Source organism: Oryzias latipes, chromosome 22 (genome assembly GCF_002234675.1).
Source record: "Oryzias latipes chromosome 22, ASM223467v1".
Lineage (NCBI taxonomy): Eukaryota > Metazoa > Chordata > Actinopteri > Beloniformes > Adrianichthyidae > Oryzias > Oryzias latipes.
The window spans coordinates 23,254,530-23,279,456 of record NC_019880.2 but is presented as its reverse complement, the minus strand read 5'-3'; the positions used below and the strand labels follow the sequence as shown (position 1 = coordinate 23,279,456).

General features: G+C 41.0%; 1 protein-coding gene across 4 annotated transcripts in view; it reads left to right on the top strand.

Annotated features, from left to right (window-relative positions):
• The window catches only part of LOC101172372 (nesprin-2), a 162,166-nt gene that overhangs the window by 88,350 nt on the left and 48,889 nt on the right, over positions 1–24,927 (top strand). For all 4 annotated transcript variants that reach the window (XM_023951858.1, XM_023951859.1, XM_023951860.1 and 1 more), the window contains 10 exons: positions 1,650–1,832; positions 2,899–3,114; positions 3,269–3,391; positions 14,730–14,842; positions 14,922–15,033; positions 15,260–15,394; positions 18,356–18,514; positions 18,608–18,802; positions 24,552–24,650; positions 24,758–24,874. In XM_023951858.1, coding sequence (XP_023807626.1) covers positions 1,650–1,832; positions 2,899–3,114; positions 3,269–3,391; positions 14,730–14,842; positions 14,922–15,033; positions 15,260–15,394; positions 18,356–18,514; positions 18,608–18,802; positions 24,552–24,650; positions 24,758–24,874 — 1,452 coding nt within the window. The remainder of the gene's footprint in view (positions 1–1,649; positions 1,833–2,898; positions 3,115–3,268; positions 3,392–14,729; positions 14,843–14,921; positions 15,034–15,259; positions 15,395–18,355; positions 18,515–18,607; positions 18,803–24,551; positions 24,651–24,757; positions 24,875–24,927) is intronic.

Sequence of the window (24,927 nt, the reverse complement as noted above, 5' to 3'; positions counted from 1 at the left end):
GATGACCCAACTCCCAATGTTAAAGTGCCTAGAATAGTACAAGGGTTACATGTTTTTCTGGAGCAGGTGACGCCTCTTCATTCAGGTTAGAACAATAATGATTAAACTCTGTCCGTGTCATTCAAGTTGTTCTCTATAGGAGAATTAATTTGAATCAAAAGCAAACGTAAGGAAATTGACCAAATCGTCTTTTAGTGTTGAATGTCAATTTTAACCCTTTTGTCATAACTTAGAAGAGATGGATCCTAAAAATAACGAAAAGGCGTCCAACTTTAATTATCCTCTGATTAAGTCTAGAGTCTCCCTTTGGGACCCCTGGTGAACTGGGGGCCCTAACATTTGCATGGGCTGAAGGTAAAAACCTTTGCCTCAAGCTCCACTTTAAGCTGGAGCAGCTCTGTGTGGACGATGGGATGCACAGATGCACTGTGCTTGTTTTTGAAACGACCCCAGAGTCTGACCTCAAAGAGGGCTTGTGTCTGCTGGTTCTAAAACCTAAAGGTAGAAAGAGTGAAGTAAAAGAGGGAAATCAACAAGCAAGTCAAAAATCCCCCCCCCCCCCCGTTACAGATCCGTATTTTTGTGTGTGATAGATTACCAGAAGGAAAAAAGGCCAGGCATCAGTGCTGAAATGAGAGACAGAGCTTCAGAAAAACACAAGACACTCAAAGTGTTGATGAGTCATGACAAAAGCTAGCAAATATAAAGAAGGAAAAAGAAACTCTTCTGGCTGTTTCTTCCAGGTTTTTTCAATTCCTTCACCTCATTGGAAAAAATTAGAAAAATCTTTTTAGAGCTTATGTCATATTCTTATTGTGAAATGTTGATTTATGCTGCAGTTTACACACAAGTCTAAATGTCCTGGCCTACACGAAAGGAAAAAGAAAAAAAAGACCAAGATGGATGTCATCATGCAGATGCATGCGTGCACAAAAGCCACACAAATCAGTTTCTCCTTTTCTAAAAAGGCAACAAAGCGTTTGAAAATTGCTGGTTCTTCACCTGATACTGCTTCACTTCTCAGACTGAATGCAGATTGTTTGGCCAGACTTTTTCAGAGGAAGGGATCACAGCCACAGAAATATCACCTGCCATGAAGCTCTGTTCAACCTCCAAGAACTTCACATCCACAAAACCTTCCTGTTTGGATGAAGGCATCAGCACAGGGAAGCTGATCGTGATCTCAGACTGAGCAGCTTTAGAACTTCAGTCTGAAAGCTCACCGGGCTCTTTCAGAGTCAAAGCAGAGACTTCAGTTCATCCTCGGGGGGAAAGGCCAGGCCCTCTTCCTAAAGATACAAACCACACCTTTATGCACAGGTACAGCTTCCTGTCTGAGCAGGAAACTCACGTCTTTCAACTCTCAGAACTGCTCTTCCTCAGCTCAACTGGCCTTTGTTGCACCTGAGCTCCACCTCTGTCACAGAGCAGTGCCGCCGCTCCAGGAAGTGTTTTGTGTCACCTGTGGGTGGGGCACAGAAGCAGAGACAGAAAAAGTAAAGGAGGGGAACAGGGACTTGTGGGTCAGACAGTTAAATGACTTTCAGGGTTCAGGTTTTTCTAGCAGGTCGACAGGTGACGCCCCCTCTTCTTCCTCCTCTGCCCGGGGGCAGCAAAATCTAGAAGAGTGTGTTTTGCTTGTGCCTCAGGGGTCAGAGGAACCGCAGCCGGCTGAGGCGCAGCCGAGGCCCCGCCCCCCTGCAGCTACACTCCACCTGTGTCTGGAACAGGTGAACCGGCTCGAGCTGTGGCTGCTCACAGCGGAGCAGAGCGTGGCGTCTGCTGGAGCTGCCATGCAGAAAGGCGTAGAAGAGCAGCTCCACACCTACCAGGTAGGCTCCGCCCCTCCAGGATGACGGCACTCCCATGTGTACAGGTGGCCTGTCACCTGTCTTTATGGGAAACTGAGTGAGTTTCGATCATTTGTTAAGTTTAGCGACGCTCATTCACAGTTACCTGGCAGGTCAGGTCATGTGCCCTGGAGGCTCACCTTTCTGTCGCCAGTGAGAAGAAACCCAACTCCCCAGCAGCAAAGGTCAAAGGTGGAGAGTCTGAGCCGTGTGACGCGGTGTGTTTGTTTCCACAGCAGCGCTCACACCTGAGCGTTTCTAGGATGTGTGCGGCTGATTCTGTCCAGACGCTGAAGGATTGGATGGACGGTTCTGTTACTGCAGCTTTGCTCTTTGAGCTGAGAGCAAAAACCTGCAGCATTTCAGCAACACATCCAAGCGATGACACTGTTTGTGGTTTAGAGTCACACAAAACCACACTTAGTTGACGCAATGTAAAAACGTATCTAGAAAAATGTTTGGATTTCTTTAGTAAATGGACAGTTGTGTGCTGTTGTGAGTCTCGTTGCATGTTTGTTGTCAAACTGCAACACAACTTTATAGGACTTTTTTATGAGCTTTTTAAAATAAACTACTTTTTATACTTGATAAACACATTATCTTACCGCTTCTAGTTAATTTTTTACAATCTTACTGGGACTTTAAGGAAAACGTTTCCAGCTTCAGCTCAGGCGTTCTGCTCGGCTGCTATAGAAAAGCAGACGCCTGAGCTCCTCCTGTCTAAACAAACACCGATGCTTTTCTTCATGAACGAGACACGTCCGGGGGCTTTTACCAGAAAATGAATTGTCCTTGTGGGTAAAAGAGGCAGAGTGTGTGCTTGGGTGGTGCATCCCGAACACCTGGTTCAGAAGATATACAGCTGAAGGATTTTGAAGAGTTTGTAGCTCATGGGTTCAGTATGTTTGTCTGAACTCAAAGGTCAACAAAAGGTCTGTGAGAAGAAGCCAACACGAATCACCGTCACAGCTGTGAAAGCAAAGCAACAGAAAAAAATCCCACAAACCCAGAGGAAACTAACCAGAATGGCTTTCTGCGTCATGTTCAGGAGATGATTCAGGAGATCGAGGTGAAGGTCTCCAGCCTGTCAGAGCACAGCTGCGCTCTCGACCTGCAGAAGTCACATGAGGCGTCCCAGCGAGAGGCGGCCGAGCTTCTGATCTCCAGACTGGAGCTCCTGAAAGTCAAGCTGGTGTCCTTCCAGCAGCTGCTGCAGGACGGACACGGCGAGGAAAACATCTGTGACGGAGAGCCAGAAGAACAGGTTCTTACCTTCTAAAACGCTTCAGACTGCAAGAAAACGAGCCAAACGTTAATGCCTCTACATGACTTAGAACAAAACAAAAAAAATGTCTGCTGATGTCGGCAGAAAACTCGTTTTTCATCTTTCTGTCTTTTCTTTCCTATTTTTACCTTAGAGCTCTCTCCCCCAGACACAGCCCCCCCTTGAGACGGTGCAAAAGCGCAGCAGCGATGTCCAGGAAATCTTTTCCTCGCCGCAAAATACGCTTCTCAGACAAAGCAGCCTGCAGCAACAGAAGGTAATTCTCATGATTCCTAAATGCATTCATAAAGATGGTTTAGGTATAACGGATCAAATGTTTGGTATTTGAGAATTTCATGACATCAGAGGATGGATCCTGAGAACTGGACCTAATGAGTGTGACCCATAGAAAATGGCCTACTTCCAAAAAGGACGTCAATTCCGTTACCATTTTTCGCTACATGGACGTCGTCGTAGGAACCAAAAATCATCAGTTAGCAGTATTTGATGTGAATCATAGTTAACATTCCTATGGCAACCACTCTTGCCAATCAGGAGTGAGCTTGTTGGAGGCCACACCCTTACCATTTGCCTACTATGTGCAATACCTGTCAATCAAACGTTTTGTACGTGAGACATGAGACCACAAACTTCTACTGAGGCCTTTGAAAGGTCACTTTATAACTTGAATAACTTACCGTAAAGAAAAGAAATATCATGAAAAAGCATGTAGCGTTATTGAGAAGATTTTTAAAAAGTAGCAGAGCAAAACCAGTTGTTCTGACCATAGAATGACTGAGTACAAACTGTTTCCTTTTCCACAGAAGTCTGTGGGATTTTGGCTTCCTGGAGTCAGCGGGTAGTTCCTGAGGGGGTCACTCAGTCCAGTTCTCATATAGTCAATAGAGGTTGATTAAGCAAACAGAAAGGTGTTCAGGCTCTGGTCGAATATTACATCGAGGAATCAATAAAACTTGCATTTGTGTGTGATTGAAGACGTGGTTTGCAGAACCTGAAATGAATGATCAAAAGTAAAAATAACTTCCTTAACAGCATCTAGCTCAGAAAATTAAACAACCAAAAGAATAAAATATTCTAGGGAATCCAAAGACCCGTTTTTCCTGTTTGTCAATTATTGTTTGTTTGTTTGTATTGAGCCTGTATGCGAAGCTGCAACAACCCAATTTCCCAAGCTGAGATGAATAAAGTATCTTTATCTTATTTTAATATTTTCTGCTAAAGTTGTTCTATAAATAACTAAAGTTAAATTGGAAGTTTTAACATTTTGTTTAACACGCTGATTTTGCAATGCCGCAATGAGCATCTTGGATGTAAATATGTGGGAATTACATCAGCATTTATTTTGTTCTGGACACACTGGAAACAAAAATTCATATGATGGTTTAGAGTTTCTCAGATCTGCGTAGCAGTACTTCCGCCTTCGGCAATCCGGCTGACGGTTCGAAGACAAAGCTAGTCCGGGGGGAAGTTTCCATGGACTGCGGAAATGCTGCCACTTAGTCCTGAGAAGATGTGTACAATCTTCAGGAATGCATAACCATCCAAAAGCCCTCTCCTCATCCGCTAACACAAAGCTACAAGCCTGGCCGCACTGCTCCTAGCATGTCTGTGTCTCTTAGCAGCCGGACACGCGGAGATAGCACTGACGTCATCACCCCACCCACAATTTGAATGCTGCTTCATTTTGAAAATGAATAATCATTTCTGGTTTTGACTTTTATTTTTAATTATGCTACACAAATGCTTACACACAAACCTGCAGTAACCTGATTTGAATTTCAAACTGCATCACAGCCTTAAGGGATAAAGATTTCTGATTGGTTGATCACAATAGGAGGGAAAACTCTGTGGCTGACGTCACTAACGGGCAGGAGTCGGCAAGCGGGAGAAGTGCAGATAACTAGAGACTTTTGACGGGCGACTGTCGAATTTTTTCTTTGTTTTAACAATCCGTTGGATGAATCTTCAACATTCATTTTGCTTGTCTGGAAAAGATTCAAGTTAAGATTTTGGAGTTTGCACGGTAAGTTTGCGATTTCGTTCCGTCAACTCAGTTGAATGCAAAAAAAAAAAAAAAAAAAAAAAAAAAAAAAAAAAAAACTCAGTTGAATGCTAAATGTGTTTTAAGCTAGCTCTGTCAGTACTGCAGACTTCTGGATTACTCGCTGTGGCTGTAAAAGAAATCAATACATTCTAAAAATGATAACTTCTTCTTTTTGTAATAAAAACATAGACACATTGAAGGGTTATTTTTTGCACTGCAGAGTTCACAGGAATGAGCCAGGAATGCTATTTTTCCAAATGTGTCAGGGCTAACTGTGGGAAGACATTTTGCACTTCCTCAGTAAACTTAAGGGTCTGCAGGGTCCATCCTATTCCCAATGTGAATGCATCACAGACCGTTTCTACAGCCGATATTGCAAACTTCAAAATGTGCAGTTTTACCACTGTGTGCATTTTTTACTCTTTAAAAGACTTTTTATCTCATTTAAAAGAGTATATTGCAGAAGGTAGGCCCGTGTCATCTCCTAACTGGTTTTGGACATGTGTTTAAAATAGCGGCTGAGTAGCTCGGTTGGTAAGGTGAGAGGCCATGCAGGAATCCAGGGTTCGATTCCCGGAAGGGAAGAAACAATGGTACTGGGGGCAATCAATGGCAATCAATGGCAAGCAGTAAATATCACTCATTGAGGGTCCTTAGACAGGACCCTTAACACTACCGCCTTCCGTGCGCAGTTCAGCTGCAGCTCACCACTCCCCCAGGGACGGGTCAAATGCAGAAAAGAATTTCCCCATTGAGTGATAAATAAAGTATCCGAAAAAAAAGTAAAGTCATCATTTACTGCTCACCTGTCCAGGAAGCATATAGCATGCTCATCTGAAAACTTTAGTATGTAGGGATGTTCTCAGCCCTCTGTCAGTGATGGTGGAACGACGCTGAAGTTGGCTTCCGATTCGCAAGGGCACTGAAAGAACATTCCACTGCATTTTTTGCACTAAGATCACATTCAAAAACCACTGCTCAAACTTGGATTAAATCATGCATTAGATACTAAAGAATACAATAAACACAGTTTCTGATTTGTGAAACCTTCCGAGCAGGAAAGCCACAAAAAAATAAAACTTCTTGCTGCCTGGAAATTGAAATGTGAGTCAAACATTAGAAATGAATTTTTTGTAATGTTCGTAAGTGGATATGAATGTGAATGGGTAACAGACTGACAGTACCACTAAAGCAGGGGTCGAGAATCTTTGGTTCGCGAGCCATATATGGCTCTGTTGATGGTCACATCTGGCTCGCAGACAAATCTTTAATCATATTTTATTAGACCAGTCCTTCTTGGGCACGATGCGCAGTAGTATCGGTGCTTGCAGAAAAAAAATCTGCGCCAGCACTATCAGTTTACTGTTATCTATTACTTCACAGAGTTTGTACCAGCCAGAAATCTGTGAATCGCCGTCCCTGCAACTGCGCCCTCCCGTCTCTGAGAAAGAGCGCGCAGTTGCAGGGACGGGATGTGTGAGTAAGAAAGGGGGGGGGGGGTAGTGGGCACATTGTCATAACTTAAAAAACACAACCCGTCACTCACTGCAGCGTGAGTGTGTGTTTGGCTCCACGTCTGCATGTCAGCAGTTTTTCTCACATCTAAAGAACATTCAGACCAACCTACGATCACGTTTAACGGATGGAAGTCTCAACGCCTGCATGAAGCTCAAACTCACCACGTATCAACCAGACTAGACCATCAGCAAAACCACCATGCAGCACCAGAAGAAATACTCATTATTTATTAGCAACAGCATAATAATGCTGTTTCAGCATTACAATGTTATTAAAAAAAATCCACAGACTTATTGTACTTTAAAAGTGTTGAAAATACATCAAATGCACACATTCACTTGTATCTTTAGTTTTAAACATATTGTAGCGGACTGAGTTTAACTGGGTGGCTGTTGGGTTGCGTTATAAGTTCCGGAGTTCAATGAACGCATCATGCAGACATCTGATTGGCCCTCAGTTCTGTCGCTCAGCCTGTCGTTGGGAGTTTGGACCAATGGGGTTCAGGGCCATATGAGGGAAATGGGAGGGCTGACGCGGCAGTGAGGGAATAAAAAGTTGGGAGAAGCGCTCTCGTCTCGGCAGGAGAGATTGAGGAGTTGCTGAATTAATTGTACGGCGTTTGTTGCGGTCTACAGTCTTCTTTCTCTTTCGGCTTTTCCCATCGGGGGTCGCCACAGCGAATCATCGTTTTCCACCTCACTCTATCATGGACATCTTCTACCCTAACATTAGCCAACTTCATGTCCTCTGTCAAGACATCCATATATCTCCTCTTTGGCCGTCCTCTTGCCCTCCTGCCAGGCAGCTCCATCTCCAACATCCTTCTACCAGAATAATTAAGATCCCTAAAAGAAGTTGAGTCTCCGTGCCTCAGTGTGGGAAATGGACACTCCATTATTGTTTGGCTCTTTCGAAATTTCATAAAAATATGTCGTTTATGGCTCTCTCGGCCAAAGAGGTTCCCGACCCCTGCACTAAAGTGTAATTCTTCAGTCTCAAACAAAACAAAGAACTAAGCCAAAGTGCTCTAATTAGGTACATGAAAAACTAATGGAAATATTCTGAACAATCAAAAAAATATTGACCACAAACTTCTTATTTCTACCATTATATATACATATATATATATATATATATATATATATATATATATATATATATATATATATATATATATATATATATATATATATATATATATATATATATATATATATATATGTTGAAATACCTTCTTCCACAGTTTACGTCTGACACCATCAGCCCTCAGCATCCTAATTAAGACACTTTTGATCTTTTCTTACATTTTTGATCGGGACTGTATCATGAAAAATGAATTAAAAACAGATTTTAACCTTATTTGTTAAATATTTACTGCCCAAAGAAGTAACTTTCTGCATTTCAAGTCTAATATGTCCTCTTAAGTGAAGTGTGGCTGCTTTTAGGGATGTATGGAATTACAAATCTGCCAATAATTGAAAGGGCGTAAAGACAACTAAGCGGGCGTATTTAGAAACTGAGTGAGTGAACCTTAAAACTGTGATGGCGCAATTCTAACCAAGCGACCCCGTATTTTACAACTGAACGGCTGAAATCCTAACTGAGCAGGGATATTTCTAGGTCAGTTCTCTTTTGCGCCCTCACCTTGATTTACGCTCAGTGTTAAGGGGGCGTTTTTGTCACTTGGGGGCGGTATTCAGGGGTGTGTTGTCACTTAGGGGCAGGAACCTTTCTGGTTGATCTGATTGGCTGAAATTTGCATGCCAAGCAGCGGGGCGGGACTTTAATTTTGGGGCTTTAATAGAAATCGAACAGCGGCTGTAACGTGGATTAAAAGCATTAAAACGATAACAAATGCAGTGAATTTCACATGAGAAAAACTTACACCACAAATAAACCAGCTGCACTTTCTTACCTTAGTTTTGGGTCGTTGGTTAATGTTTTAATCCACGTTACATCCACGTTTTTTTTTCTATGAATGCCTCTAACAAGGGGGGGGGGGGGGGGGGGGGAGGGCGCAAACAAGTTAGACACAAAGAGCCGACATTTCTAACTGTGATAGTCAAAGAGCCACACCACACACTGACCTGCCAGACACACACACACACAAACACACAATTAAAGCCATATCATTTCCCATAACCCAGTCCTCTCCTTACAACAGCACTGGATTAAACGGAGCCGTTTCAAATTTGAGTGCTTGTTCTGTATTTAACGTTAACACGCATACCGGTGAAAGGTGCACGCTGGTGTGTGTTTAAAAAAGGGCAGCGAGCGCAAAACTGAGTTGGTTGTGATTTATTTTTTCAGTCTTCAATCAGCATTTAACATCCATCAAAGTCCTCATCTTCTGTATCTGGAACAGCTTGGCTACATTTCTATCAAACACGCCGGCTTCCCTTTCCTCATCATCAGAGTCCGTCTTGTTGCCATGTGGCTCCAAAGAACAGTGAAAGCAGACACCTCAGGCCAAGTTTAAGTCCTGCAGTCCCAAAGTGTGGCGTAACTCGCCGGCGCTGCGTCCCGGTAAGGGGGGGAGGATTGACAGCTTTTCACGGTCATCTGCTGGAAGTTGCAGCGCTCAGCCTCGAGTCGTTCTTCCAACACAGGCCTTTCCTTTTCCGCGGAAACTCAGCTGCTGCTGCGTCTTCTTGTCTTGTCGGAGTTGGTTTTCCAGCGTCCTCACTTGTGAAACATGGATTCATTATTTTAAATTCCCTGGCAGCTGAGGTTCGATAAGTTAGAAAGATCTCCACAGATTCGGACTTCCTGCTTCAATAACTCCTCTGATCAACGTTCAAATGTGTCAGTAAGTATCTCAATACTTTTGTATTAACACAGAGAGTGAACCACAAATGCATTTCTGAAGAAAAAAGATCGTTTTTTTGTGCCTTTTAATCAGAATTGTTCGCTTCAAACGGTGAATGCAGACATGCAGCAGCCGGCTGTCAAGGGACCGTCAACAAAGTGCAACCTCTGTGAACTGTGAAACACCACAGTGTAAAAATCAATAATCTCACAAAAATTGCATAAAATTATTACGAAGCATATTCTTGTTACAATACATATTTTGTAGGAAAGTCCATCTTTATTTTATCTTGTTGCATATACTTTTTCAAATTTTAATAGATATGAATCATGACTTAAGTTATCAGTAACTTGACAAGACTTTATTGTCATACTAAAATAAAGAATGTGAATAGTTCACATTGTTTATTTATAGGAATTTTTCATATTTACAAATGGATCAGATTTGGTCAAAAATCCTGAATAGCTCTGAAGGTGCCAAAAATTTTTTTTTTGCATAATCTTTATTGCAGTAGGACAATAAGGTCATGATTAGTCAGTACAGGAGGTTTGGTGACAGAAGCTTTAGTATCTTCAGAGCTATTGAGCATTTATGTTATGATTCATATCTCTATTAAATTTTAAAACTATAAGCAATAAAATAGAGGTTGACTTTCTAACAAAATTTAGTATAATAATAATGTAGCATGACTATGCTGGCGAGTCTTCATCTCCAGTTCATATAAATATATTACATGTATTCACTTTTTAAAAGTTTACCGATTTTTACAGAATGGTGTTTCACAGAGGTTGCACTTTGTTGACGCTCCCTTGGCAGCCGGCTCGCTGCTCTGTTTGCATTCACAGCTTAAAATGAACAAATCTGATTAAAAGGCAATAAAAACAATCTTTTTTCTTTAAAAATGCTTTTGTAGTTCACTCTCTGTGTTAATACAAAATGATTGAGATACTTGCCGACACATTTGAATGTTTATCAGAAGAGTTATTGAAGCAGGAAGTCCGAATCTGTGAAGATCTAATTTAACCGAACTGCAGCTGCTCTATTCCCGTGTTCCTCCGCGTAGCTGATAGCTTGCAGTTTAAACTGTGCCTCATAATCGTGTCTCTTTGCATTTCCAGGGTTTCCAAACGAAGTTTTTCTGCATTATGCTCATAACTGCACCTTTGTACTATGGGGTGGGGGGGGGGGGGTGGGGGGGGGGGGGGTCTTCTTCCACGTCCTCTCCTCTCTCCATATCGTTCTCATGCTGTTCTCTCCTAGGTCCTCTTTACCGAAGTCACACAACAACACATTAGGGCCGCTGTGTACTTGTAGGAGAAAATGTAAGATTTTCCCCTTATGATTGTGAAAGTACTGAATATAGAAAATATGATAAAAGGCAGAGAGCCACATGCAGCTCAAGAGCCGCCTATTAACCCCCCCGCACTGAAAAATGAAAGTCCCGCCCCTCTGCCTCGCTGATAAGAGATGCAAATTTTGGCCAATCAGATCAACCAGTAAGGTTCCTGCCCCAAAAGTGACAAAAACGCCCCCTTAACACTGAGCGTAAATCCACATGAGAGCGCAAAAAGGAATTGACCGCGCAAAATCACTTCTCAGTTAGGATTGCGCCTGCGCGGTTTTAAGGTTTACTCACTCAGTTCCTAAATACGCCCACTTATTTGTCTTTACGCCCTTTCAATTATTGGCAGATATGTAATTCCATAGAGATGCCAGAAACTATTATTTTGATTAATCAGATGACATGTAAATGGAATCTCATGGTAGCATTATGCAGCAACTTTTATAAACTACAATATGCTTCTTGCTTGAAGTGTTTTATTTTTTTATGTGCCATCTATTGTCAATTTACTCATGCTAGATTTTAATGTTCTTATCTTACAGTTTAAATCTTGTGATGTGCCACTCTACCTGGTTGGGAACAAATTGAGGAGGCCAAGCTCAAGAAAGCCTTTGTCAACAAATGTAGGCCAGAGCAGGTTCTAAGGAGTAGCAACTGCTATCATCTACAGCAGTGTTTTTCAATCAGTATGTCGCGGGAAATTACCCTCATTTACTGATCTAAAAACATTTTCCATCTCCAGGATATCAGTTCTTTGTTCATCCTAACAGGCCCTGATAAAACAGTGAGAAGTTAGGAATATGAAAGATTGTAAAATACTTTTTTCTTTGTGTTTATTTGATTAAATTAAAGACCTTTTGATAAGAATGACGGTACCGCGATTTAGCCGCAGCTACAGCTGTATTAGGAAAAGATCCGCCCCTTTAACTGTCTCCACCAATTATTCTCGGAGGCTTAATCACATGTCATCAGTCTGACCAATCAGAAATGGTTAAAGTCTTCACTTCCTTGTTCTGATTCTGCTTATAAAGTCACTCAGTTTCAACAAAAATACCAGCTAAAGCTCGTCTTTAGCGGTGTAGCTTTCCACAGAATCCAGTGTCAGACCGTGGAACAAGTGAACAAAACCATGTAGCTCAGAGATGCCAGTTTGTGTGCACTACATCTCCCATGATGCATTGGGCTAAAGCGACAGCGTCTCAGCGCACAATGAATCTTCGTTGTTAAACGTCTTGAAACCACAACGAACAAACATCAAACAGTTTTTAAATCTTTTAACTTAACTTTATTTATTTATTTTGGATGCTGGTGTGCCGTGGGATTTTTGTCAAGGTTAAAGTGTGCCGTGGCTCAAAAAAGGTTGAAAAACACTGGTCTACAGTATGTGGACTGGTTTCTCTTGCATTTTTTCTTAATTTGGTTCTCAAGTTGGTTAATGGATTCGGTAGTATGCAAGTTCCAGAGCATATTTTTTTTTATCAGGTACTTTTTTACGTGGTTAAATATTCTTGTTTTTTTTTTCTTGTACCTCAGCAGTGCTGTCAGTGTGTTTGTTGTTTAAAATTGGAAGTATTTAACCCTTGTGCTATCCTATGACCCCACCCTTACATTGACGTGTTCTCCCTACCATGACAAAGGTGGATAAAGGTGGAAAGATTTCATGTAATCCATGGACACCAGTGAAGATCAACATTGAAATCATTGAAGAAAAAAGGTTTAGCGCACTGTCTAGTGGGTCTAGATGACCCAACTCCCAATGTTAAAGTGCCTAGGTTTACGATCAACATGTCAGCCAGATTGAGTACGCCACAGTTCATGCACTTAAAAAAAGTTTTCTCACCATTTTAAATAGATCTTGGGGTATAAACAATATACCCGGAGTGTATTTCTGGTAGTGCTCAAAATTGTTCATCAATAAGAACTCACTTTAGTTTTAAAATATTTACAAAAATACACAATTATCACAAAAATGCATGTGAGATTGTGGAGGAACTGTAGATCAACACAGACTATGAGTTTCTCCTTTTTTTTTTTTGGATGCTGGTGTGCCGTGGGATTTTTGTCAAGGTTAAAGTGTGCCGTGGCTCAAAAAAGGTTGAAAAACACTGGTCTACAGTATGTGGACTGGTTTCTCTTCCATTTGTTCTTAATTTGGTTCTCAAGTTGGTTCATGGATTCGGTAGTATGCAAGTTCCAGAGCATATTTTTATTATCAGGTACTTTTTTACGTGGTTAAATATTCTTGGTTTTTTTTCTTGTACCTCAGCAGTGCTGTCAGTGTGTTTGTTGTTTAAAATCTGGAAGTATTTAAGATCAACATGTCAGCCAGATTGAGTACGCCACAGGTCATGTACTTAAAAAAAGTTTTCTCACCGTTTTATGTAGATCTCCGGGTTTAAAACAATATGTTGTTTTTCTGGTATGCTCAAAATTGTTCATCAATAAGAACTCAGTTTAGTTTTAAAATACTTTTAAATTCTAATTTGAAGAAAAAATGTTGTTAAAACCGGACTTTTCAGCGAGGGGGTTAGTGAGATAATGACAGAGCTGTGATTTATTTTGTATTTAATTAGTATTATAGTACTAATTATTCTAAAATACACATTTTATTTGTGTTTTATAATTCTGTATTTTGTTTAAATATTTTAAATTTTAAAGTGTCTAATACTGCTACCCAAATTCAAATGCTGTACTGATGATGGTGCTGCCCAAATAAAGTGTTAAGCATTTATATTTATAGTATTGTTTTACTGTTACTGTATATCAGTGGTCTCCCATGGTGGTCCTTGAGGGCCACTGTCCTGGATGTTCTAGATGTTTTCCTGCTCCAACAGATCTGCTGCAGTGGTTGAATTGCCTCCTCAAGTTCTGCAGGAGGCGTTTAATCACCTGTTGATTGCAGAGAAACATCTAAACCCTGCAGAACAGTTGCCCTTGAGGACCAGGATTGGTGACCACTGCTATAAAACTACATTCTCGTTTCTTTCTCAAAAAAATCGCAAATATCATTCTGATAAATGGCTTTGGTAAGGCATTCAAGAGAAATGATTTAGACATGAAAGACATTAGACAGACAATAACGAGATCTCTTTTAGGACTCATTTGTCTCAGCTTTGTCTCTCCCACTTCTTAATTATTGCTCAAACAATTATCTCAAACTCAACCTCATTTGTCTCAGTGACGTCTTCTCCTTTCATCTGAACTCTTGCTCCTAAGCGAGCTTAAGGAGCAAAAGGTCTGAAGCAAATGATCACAGAATGATTCAAATATGAGTCGCTCAAACTGATCTCAAGAGATGAGATTAAGCAACATATGAGCAACAGATCTTTCCTGTGGGCGGCTTTCCGGGGTTTGGTGGCGGTAAAGCGGAGTTTCATCTGTAAAATAAGGAGCTCAGAGACACGTTTGGGTGTAGATGACTGCTACATTATTTTCCTTTTCATTAATATACCCATAAGTCCATTTTTCCCATGAAGTCATGAACCTGTCATGCGCAGAACACCAATGCGGAAGTGTGGCATACGCCCCCTCCTGCAGATGAAACGTCCCATTTCAACATAAAACAACAAATATGCGTGGCGTTCACTTGCTGCTCTGTATACTCACTTCGATTTTAATCTAGTAAATTAAGTTAAATTAAGTTTAGTTTTTTTTTAAAACTCCGTCGTAAAGAAAAAAAAAACATAGTTGGAAAATGGAATTATTCCTCAAACAACAAAAAAGTTTTTGGAAAAGTTTCAACGAAAATCAAAAACCTTAACAGTGAGTAGAAACCTAGAAGCAGGATTTTCCTCGATTTTTCATGAAGATTTGATGGAGTTTCTGTTTACAAATAGAGCAACTGCAGATGTTTAACATCTCAGAGCTTCTCTTCTCCACAGGACCTGGAGCTGGAGCTCACGCAGCAGAGGGGGCTCACCCAGGCCGTCGCCCAGCAGGGCAGAGGTCCACCCAACAGCCGAGACTCCGAGGACGGCAGGGAGTCTTCGCTGTGGTAACAGACTCATCCTCTTTTTTTTTTTTTCATGCTGAACCACCTTCTACAGAAATGTGATGCTGACCGTGTCCTGCAGGGGGCTCCCGGCCCGGGCTGCCGTGGGGGAGGACTCTGCTCTGCAGAAGTGGGACGTTCTTCACACTCGGCTGCTCGCTTTAGAGGAGAGCTGCCTGCTTCCTCAGTGTGAGGTGAGGTCTTCATCACGAAGACTGAGGGGCTCGATTATTACTTTTCTAACACAAAAAGAAAAGAAAAATCAGTTTTGGCGGTGCCTGATTATCACCTTCTTTGAACACGTCGTTGTCTCTTGGTGTGATGTGGACTCCTGCAGGGCCTGATTAGACTTGTGTGTTTCCTCATCTTTTCTTTTGATATTCCTCTGTGTGTGTCACTCTTCCTCTCTCCCCTCTGAAGGTGACAGACTCATCTCTGAAGGCCTTTGATGGAACAGCAGGATGCATGTTCGGCGCAGAAACCCTGAAAGAGGTCCAAACCGTCATCAGCCGCCTGCAGCTGCTGGAGTTCACATCTGCACAGCTGCAGAGTGAGGTGAAGAGCCAGGGTGAAACAGGGTGGTAGGGGGCTGCTGGCTCTCTAAAAACCTCCCAAAGGACTTTTCCTTTCAATACATTTGCATTTAGCGGATTTTACGCAAATAAGTTTATGATTAAGGGTTAGGAATAGATAAAATAAAAGTAAAGGTGGGTTAGTGAAGATGATTTATTTCAGAAATGATGCTCGGTTTATGTCACTCTGGTGCTTTTCTTTGAATTTAAAGACTAAAAGTGGAGGATGTAGGCTGGAGAGGTTTCACTAATAACACCTACCGTAATTTCCGGACTAGAGAGCGCACCTGATTATAAGCCACACCCATTATATTTTTAAAGGATAAACCATTTTGTACATACATAAGCCGCTAGTGCCCACATTGAAACATGTGTTGTAGAATGAGGATGTGTATGTGCTGAAACCATGCATGTGTGTAAGAAAGAGGGAGCGCCTGCAGCGCAAGAGGGAGTGAGAGCGTGCAGCGGAAGCGTGTTGGGGGTGCGCGTTCATGTTTGACATCCAGAGTGAAGGGGAACCGTAATAAAAGACGGTTTCCCCCAGAAGAACGGTGAATAATTCTTTATTAACCCGCTCTGGAGGCTCTGAGGGTCCGAACAGACTTCTTCATATCCTATTCATTTCCCTACCACGGTCAGAAAGAAAAAAGGTAATTGCAGGAAAGGTTCAATACATGATATTTTTACAAAGAAAGACGGGACACAGAAAGAGAGAAGTTTCAATGATTTATCTGAGCTTTTCTTTCCAAACAGTGCCTGTGACGCGGCAGTAACACGGCAGCAATGTGGTAGTCAGAGCACTAACAGGACTGCGTTAAAAAACATGAACGTAAAAGTCACAGAGCTTTCTTCATCTTCCTCCAGTGCACTGAAACCAGCTTAGCTTGTTCCACCCTTTTTTGTTGTGTTTATTTTGTGTAACTGCGGTTGTCATGAAAGCAACGCAGCGACTAAAGGAGGCGTTGCCTTGTGCGCTTGGTGATGATGAAGCCTCGAGTGAGGAGATGCACGGAGAGGATAAAAAGGCTGTTCTGCTGTTTATGCGCTCTCTGAGTTTTAAGCGTTGGGCTGGATCAACAGTTTGGTCCGAGCAAAGAAATAAACGGCTACTTGCCCTGTTCTAGAGCAATGGTGTCCCATCTGATTAGTTACCATTTCCGTCCTGACCGGAACCGGACCAGAAGTAACGGCAGTTTTCGACTACTGTCTGAAGCCCGAGGCTGGAAGGTAACACATGGAAGTCTTCCTCCTCAGTGTCTGATTGGAATAGCGTCAGATAGTCTTGGCCCCACTCTCTCAGTCTCTCCTTCGTTGTAGCTGTCGGTATCAATCTCATCCTGAGTTAAATTCACTCCTGAGCTTGCACTGTCGTCTCCGTCACGCAGCAGACCAGCTTTTTTCAAACTCGTTGATGGTGGATTTTTTCACACTGCTTTTAACGATTGCTTTTAACTTGAAAGCTGTGTCATATGCATTTCTTCTTGGATTTTCCATGATGAGGGTCTGTTCGTACTATTCATTCACAAAGCAGGAATTTACATTAAACTTGTGTCTTCCTTGACACGTATACCGTGTTCCCCCTGTCTCACTCTTACCCTTTCTGCACGAGCGCCCCTAGCGGCCGTTAGAAAAATGCATTTTAAAAAAAGAGGAAAAAAAGCATAAATTAGCATCACTATCATTATCATTGAACAAGCCGCAGGGTTGGAAGCGTGTGATAAAGGTAGCGCCTTACTTTTTTTTTTTGCATTTTTGTCCCTTATGAGCTTCTGTCCAAACAAACATAACATTCCATTATAGAATAAAATCTATTAAATTTTTTCAAAAATGCACCAATTCACGCTTGATGACGCACATGGATAGCAAGAACCATCAAACCAAGAAAAATACATTTGTTGATGTTACCAAACAATTCAACCTACAGAGTAAATGATAGTTCCTGAATTTTAACAATAACCTTCATAAGTGACCCACTGGCTTCTTTTGGTGACTAGAAGCCTACGTTAATATTCAGAGGCTTTGAGGTGAAGCAAGCGGGCGTTTTCACACAGAACCAGACAGAACCCGACACAACCACACACAACCAGACAGAATCAGACAACCACACACAACCAGATGCAATCAAACACAACCAGCTGCAACCAGACAGGACCCGACATAACCACACACAACCAGACCGAACTGGACAGGACCAGACAGAATTAGACATGATCAGATGCAACCAGACGCAATTAGACGCAACCACACAAAACCAGACAGAACCACACACAAGCAGCCGCAACAAGACACAACCAGAAAATATGGAGTCCCAAACTGTTCATAGCTAAATAAATAACTAATAAAGCTCTCATAAATATATAAAAAGACCATGAAATTGTGAAAAAGATTTTTCACAATTTCATGGTCTTTTCATATATTTATGAGATATTTATTGGTTGATTATGTTATTGCACAAGGTCATAGTTATTTATTTAGTTATGAACAGTTTGGGACTCCTTAAGAAACAACCAGAACAGTTTCACACCTGAACTAAGCTGAAGTTTCTTACAGACATATTCTTTCTACTTTCCAAAAATGCTTTTTTTGTCTAAGCTTGTTTTGTTTTTGTCTCCATTAAGTGATGATTCCATGAAAGTCACAATGAATTTCTGAAATTTTCTTTTCAAAAGAAACAAAACTAAAGATAAAGGACTCTTCGGGAAGTTAAAGACAGCCCTTTTAGCTATTCGACCAAAAACGGAAAAAGTTGACTTTACCCTTTGGAGAAAGAAAACAAAAACTCCTGAGGAGGAGGAGCAGTTCCTCGGGAAACAGCAGCATCCACCACCCTCTCCCCCTCAGAACCTACCGCTGAGCTTAATTAGTTCTGCAAATTTCATTTTCACATTTCTAACTGCCTGACAGGCGTTCTTTTGATGCCATTCTTTTGTTGCTCCCTGCTCAGGCCGCTGCTGAGGCGGGCTCTCGACTGGCGTTGGACGAGGGTTTGTTTGATGTGCTGCACGGAGCGGCCCTGTCCCTCTCCTCCATCAACACTCAGCTGCGCTCCGGCGCTGAGGTGACGGATGAGGACCAGGCCCGGCTGACAATCCTGCGGCTACAGGTGGGCAAATTTGGACCACTGCAGTTGTTATTAACAGAAAGAAAAATAACGAGCTGCAACTTTGACTAAATGTATTCATGTGGTTTATGTCAGAGTCTGTCTGCAGAGCTGGGCAGCCTGAGCAATGAGCTAACACGTCAGGGGTCGGAGGTCAGCCATGTCCTGGGCTCAGAGCGCGCTCAGGAGTGTGCAGAAGTGCTCTGCAGAGTCCTTACTGTTGTCCTGACTGCAGTGGAAAAAGGACAGAGGCGGCTGCAGAAACTGCAGGAGGATGCAGCACAAACACAGGTCAGTATGAGCCTCTGGGAGTCTCTTTTTGCTGTTATTGATCCATGAAATCTCTGACGCTGTCGCTCACTGGGGCAAAATCAACATCAAACAGAAAAGCTGTTATAGGCCTCAAAACAAAACTTAAGTTGGTGCTAACATTATTAAAGAGACATAAATCAAAGTTAAAATTAAAGATGGTTGACTGCACAGTGGTTAGCATTATTGCCCCATACTGAGAAGGCAGTGGTTCAAATCCCAGCTGGTTCCTATGATGTGTGAAGTGTGCATGTCCTGTCCATGCACACAAGTTATCTCCAGGGACTCCTGGAGATAGATAAGGGCCTGGCTTGTCTACAATAAACCCAGTGTTATCACTATATCTGAAACATGGCTTTCTTCTAACATCTCGGATAGTGTTATTATCCTGGACAATTACACTTTGAACAGAGCAGATAGAAGCTCAAGAGGAGGTGGAGTAGATACATATGTGTCTTCAAATATACAGTCACGTGTTATTTTACCCTGACGTCCTGTAGCTGCAAGTGAAATAAATTTAACTTACATGTCATCTATTTCAGCAATAGAACAATTCAAAGACCTTGGTTTGTGGCTTGACTCCTCACTCTCTTTTAATGCTCATATACAGTCCATTGTCCATTCAATTTCTTATCGTTTAAAATTACTTTATCTATCAATCCGTTGTTTTAGTTTCTCAGTCAGGAAGAAAATTATCTCACAACTGATTATCCCGACTTTAGACTATGGTGACACAATATATCAAAACACCACTCTCGCTAATCTCCGACCACTGAATGTTATTTCTAACAGTTTGTGTAGGTTTATTCTTTGTTGTCTGTTTAGAACTCACCACTGTCTAATGTATCAGCAACTGTACTGGCTTCCCCTATCCTCCCAACGTCAACTTCACTGGCTATTGTACATGTTTTAACCTCAGTTACCCAGAATATCTTGAACAATATCTAATTCCTTTTCAGTCTTCTTATAACTTACGCCATGCAGATCAATTTTTTTTTTGTTTTTCCAAGAGTCAAAAAAGAAATCAGAAAATCTTTAACTTCATTCTTTTAACTTAAAAATGCCTGTTTAGATCAACTTCAACACTCATGTAACTGTTTTTGATTGAATTTGATATCTTTCCTGCTTTTTTATTCCCTTCCCCTTAAACTACCTGCTAAGAGGTATATTAATAAGTGTGCGTGCGTTTGTGTTCGTGTGTGTCTTGTATATTTTAATATCTTCATTGTTTTGATATATGTAAATTTTGCTCGACCATCTGTCAGTATTTGCTTGTTTCGTTGTATGTCGAGGACCCCCTTGAAAACGAGATGATGCATCTCAAGGGGCTTATTCTACAAACAAATAAATGTGAAACACCAATAGTGGCCCTAAAGTTTAAATTACACCAACAAATCACTCAACCCAAAAACATATTAGATCACTCTGACAAAGCATGCCATAAAAAAACAAATTACATTTTAGAAATCAAAACAGAATTTCCAGAAACCAAACAGAATTTCAAAGAAAATGAAGCAAATAAAGATTAAACATTTTTGAAAAAAAAAAGTAATTTCCAGAAATCAAAATGAAATCCAACAGAGAAACGAGAGAATGTGGGGATTATGGGAGATCACTTATTGGATTATGATGTTTGTCCATCATTTCAATTGAATGTTATTTAGTGATACTGGATATGCTTTGTACCAATCCTAAAACTCTTATTAGTATATGCAGATATTGAAGACATTTTAGAGAAATTCAAGCGTCATCACTGCTGTAGGCGTCAGCTTGCAGCAAACACCTATGAGTAAGTGAAGGTGAGACCCAAACCAGGTCCAACTTTGACCAATCAGGGACTTAGATTTGGTGGTGACATTTGGATGGCATCCTTTTTAATCAATGGAAGTGCCAACTGTTTGAAAATTGATCATGGAGGAGAAATTCATATTTATGGATTGTCCCCGCCTACAATTCTATGACAACCACCCTCACCACTTTGAGTGAGCTTGTTGGAAGGCCAGACCCCTATACTTGAAAGCGGGCTACACGAAATCTGTCAATCAAATGCTTCTAACACTGGATGTGGGGGCCAGCAGTCCCCACATACTTTTATTCAGACATCTGATTGGTCAGTTTGTAATTGGTTGAATGCTATAAAGCATTCAACCCTTTGTTTTCCTGTTTCTCTTTATTTATTATTCTTTACGCCTATCTTCCGCCGTTTTTCGCCGCTTAACTCCTTCTACAATTTTTAACCGATTGTAACCATTCAACTTTTAAAATGTTCAGCTCTTTTACCTTTTTTCTGCTATGACTTTTGGTTTTTCAAATCCTTTTACTTTTTAAGATATTCCAGGTTTTCCGGGAATTTTTGCTCCATTGAAATACATGGAGAATTTTTCGTTCAGAAGTTCACAGTTAAACTCCTTCTACAATTTTTCACCTATTTTAACCGTTTGACTATGAAAATGTTCAGCTCTTTCATCTTATTCTAGCTATGACATTTTGTCCTTCAAATCCGTGAACTTTTCCAGATATTCCCGGATATTCCCAGATTTTCCAATCTTTTTGCTCCATTGGCCACACCTTTGCTACTTTAAACAATTGTAACTTTAACATTCTTTTGGCTAGAGACACCGTTCAAATATTGAAATGTTCACAAGGTTTTGGACTTCAACATAAGGTTCAAAATTATTATGGGATGGCAACACCACCTACAGTTTGGCGGCCATTTTGTGCCAAAATGTGAGGCAATTTTAAACTTCTTCAAACTTTCACCTATTTTTACCATTCTACTATTACAATGTTCAACCCTTTCAGCTTATTCCATTCAGCTACGACTTTTAGTCTTTCAAATGTTGAACTTTTCAAGATATTCCAAGATTTTCCAGGATTTTCCAAGATTTTTGCTTCATTTAAATACATGGAGAATCCTTGAAAACCTTTGTTGCTTTCAAGCATTATAACTTTAACATGCTTTCAGCTAGAGGCACCGTTCAAACGTTGAAATGCTCACAAGGCTTTGGACTTCAACATACGTTTTGAAATTATTATGGGATGGCAACACAACCTACTGTTTGGTGGGCATTTTTTGACAAAATCTGAAGAAAATATTGCAATAAACTTCATCCATGGCTGGAACTGAACATATTGAAATTCACTGGATCTGGACATATAAGGAATGTGGGCGTGGTTAGCAAACAAACTTCGTTGCTAAGGACGTCCAAAAGTTTACTTTTTCCGATTCATCTGAAACCGACGTTGATTTGTTCCTCATCTCCAGGCGACCCAAAAATAAAATGGTTGCTATGGAGATAAAATCAATAGAAAAGCCGCCATTTTGAAAAGACTGGATTTTCTATCAACTTAGAACATGTAGCTTTGACCAATATGATACTTTCAAACAATGTGTTTTTTGGAGTCAGTTGATGATGCTGATTCCAATGCTAGCACTTTTAGCCATTTTAGCAACATCTTCAAATTTTCAAAAGTTCAGCCATTTTTTCAACAATTTCAGCTTTCATGCTTAACTCCTTCTACAAATTTTGACCTATTTTAGCCATTCTACTATTACAATGTTCAACTTTTTTAGCTTATTCCCGCTATGACTTTTTTTCTCAAATCTTTGAACTTTTAAAGATATTCGAGGATTTTTGCTTCATTAAAATACATGGGAAATCTTATAGCTTAACTTCTTATACAGTTTTTTACCCACTTTGACCATTCTACGTTTAAAATGTTGAGCTCTTCCAGCTTTGTTCAGCCATTTCTTTAGCAAATTCAGCTTTCATTCAGCAATACAGCATTCAACCCTGCATTTTCTTCTGGAAATGCAGCCTCTTCTAGTTTGACTTGTGCTACAGAAAAAAAAGCTAAAAAAGGAGGATAATCAAGGACATGTAAAAAAAAGGAAGCAGACCAAGAATGATTATTTGAACAAATTGAATGACTGAGGGATAGCTGTCAATACACGTCTATGGAACGTTAGCTTTTCAGAGCCTGCGTGCACTTCTTGCTTGGAACGCCAAGAGGAGGGGTCTCATATACAGACGATGATCACAACATCTGCAAGAGAAGTGTGTGGAACGTCCTGTACTTTTGTAGGTGTTTGAAGGGCCAACAGTTTTATATCTGTGATTTTTGAGACATTTGTTCAAAAAGATTTTATTTTTCTAAACATTTTTTAATTCCAACTCCAGCTTGTGGACTTATGTTTTATTTTCCATCGTGCCCAGATGTTGCCTCCGGAAATTACGTGAAGCATCTCCCAGCAGAGAGACAATCAATGAGGCGTCAGTCAAAAGTCAGTGGAAGAGAACAGAGCTGTAGCAAATGATGAAACTTGCTGATAAAGCTGCCCAGCCCCCCCAGCAAAAAGCTTTGCCCCCTATTTGCCTCCCCCAATTTTTGAGTCAATATTAGTGTATTTATAGACAAAGAGGGAAAAAAATCCTCAATACAACTTCTTTATTACTATCATCTCAGCTAAAAACAGCTGTTTTAAAAATAATAATAATAAATAATAACACAGTTTGACTTATTTATTTTTGATCCTTTAATTCATAACGGCCGTTCACGTTGATGCGCCAATTTGACCCCTTTTTAAAGACTTCTGCCCCCATATAAAATGTTCTAGCTCCGCCACTTTATGCTTGGTTATTTACAGCTGATGAAGTGACAGAGCTATTAAACTGTAAGGAGTTCTCTGTGGAAACGTCTCCACAGGAAACCGGCATTAAAGAGAGCAGCTGCTTTGAGCTCTGGAGAGGAAAAGCATCACATCTGTCCAGCTGTTGGGCCCATCCCACTCCAGGCTTCATTACTGTCGTCTTCTTGACATCAGTGATTAGAAACTTGTTGTATAAACAGCATGTCTATGATCCTCAGACACAGTCAGGTTGAGCAGAATGTCTGCAGACATGCGCAGATATCCAACATTTCTTTTTTTTTACTCCAACATTTTAACCGCAGAGACAAAAATTCGCAGCATTATTGTTTTTTTTTTTATTTGTAATTATTTTTATTTTATTTAGGGAGCCGGTTTAGCTCGTGCTGGTTTGCGGCGCCTTCCGTCTGTGAAACCAGGGTTCGAATCCGGGCTGCTCCCTGTTCCCTTCTCTACCTCTGTGCCGGTCCCAAGCCCGGTTGCTTTGAGAGGGTTGTGTCAGGAAGGGCATCCGGCGTAAAACATTGCCAAGTTTACCATGCGACTTGTTCACTGTGGCGACCCCTGATGGGAAAAGCCGAAAGAGAAAGGAGATGTTTATTTTAAAAATTTATTTTTTTGAATTTGGAGCATTATTACTTCACCCGACTCACATTCAGTGTTGATTTGCAAATTTTAAAGGTCTTCAAATGATCACTGAAACAAGTGAAATCCTGTTTTAATGAATGTACTTGCTCATTCATGAGTTCACTTGAAAACATTTCGTGATTCACCTCCAGTTTATCTGCCTTATATAACGGTTCAGGAGCGCCTCCATCTCCTCTCTTAAAGTCCTCCTCATCGTCATTGGGTGTTCTGGGTTTGCAGTTTTAGCATGAGAAGACTTAAGTCTCACTTTTTAATTTAGACTTTTTTTTAAAAAAATGCTTTCAGTTTTCCTATTGGCATGGAAACAGAATTTTAGACAAATACATCTGCAGAGAGGTTGAATGAATGTGGACCAAACCAAACAGCTTGAACTGAAAAAATCTGTATCTCCAAACATCTCAGGCTGTCATTTGTGTTGGAACTTTCTTCCACCAGAAACTGCTCAAAGAGCTGCATGAAGACCTCCACTCTAACCAGGTGACTCTTCACCACAGCACTGGCCCGTGTGAAGAAACACTGCAGGAGCAACTCCAGGTACTGTCCCCCTCTGCCGAAGGCCACAGGAAGAGACCTTCATGGAAGCTCTGACAGGCACATTTTGAAGTTCTCTCTTTGTGGAGTGAGCACTGGCTGTATTTCAGGCTGCTGTTGAGACTCAGGAGTTTCTGCAGCAGAAGGCTGAGCAAACTCAGTCCCTGCTGGAGGAAGCTGAGCAGCAGCATCTGCCGGTTCTAACCCAGCAGGCCTCACAGCTCCAGGTAACGTCTGTTGGACGGCTTTCAAAGATAAAGAAGCCTTCAGTTCAGTCTAC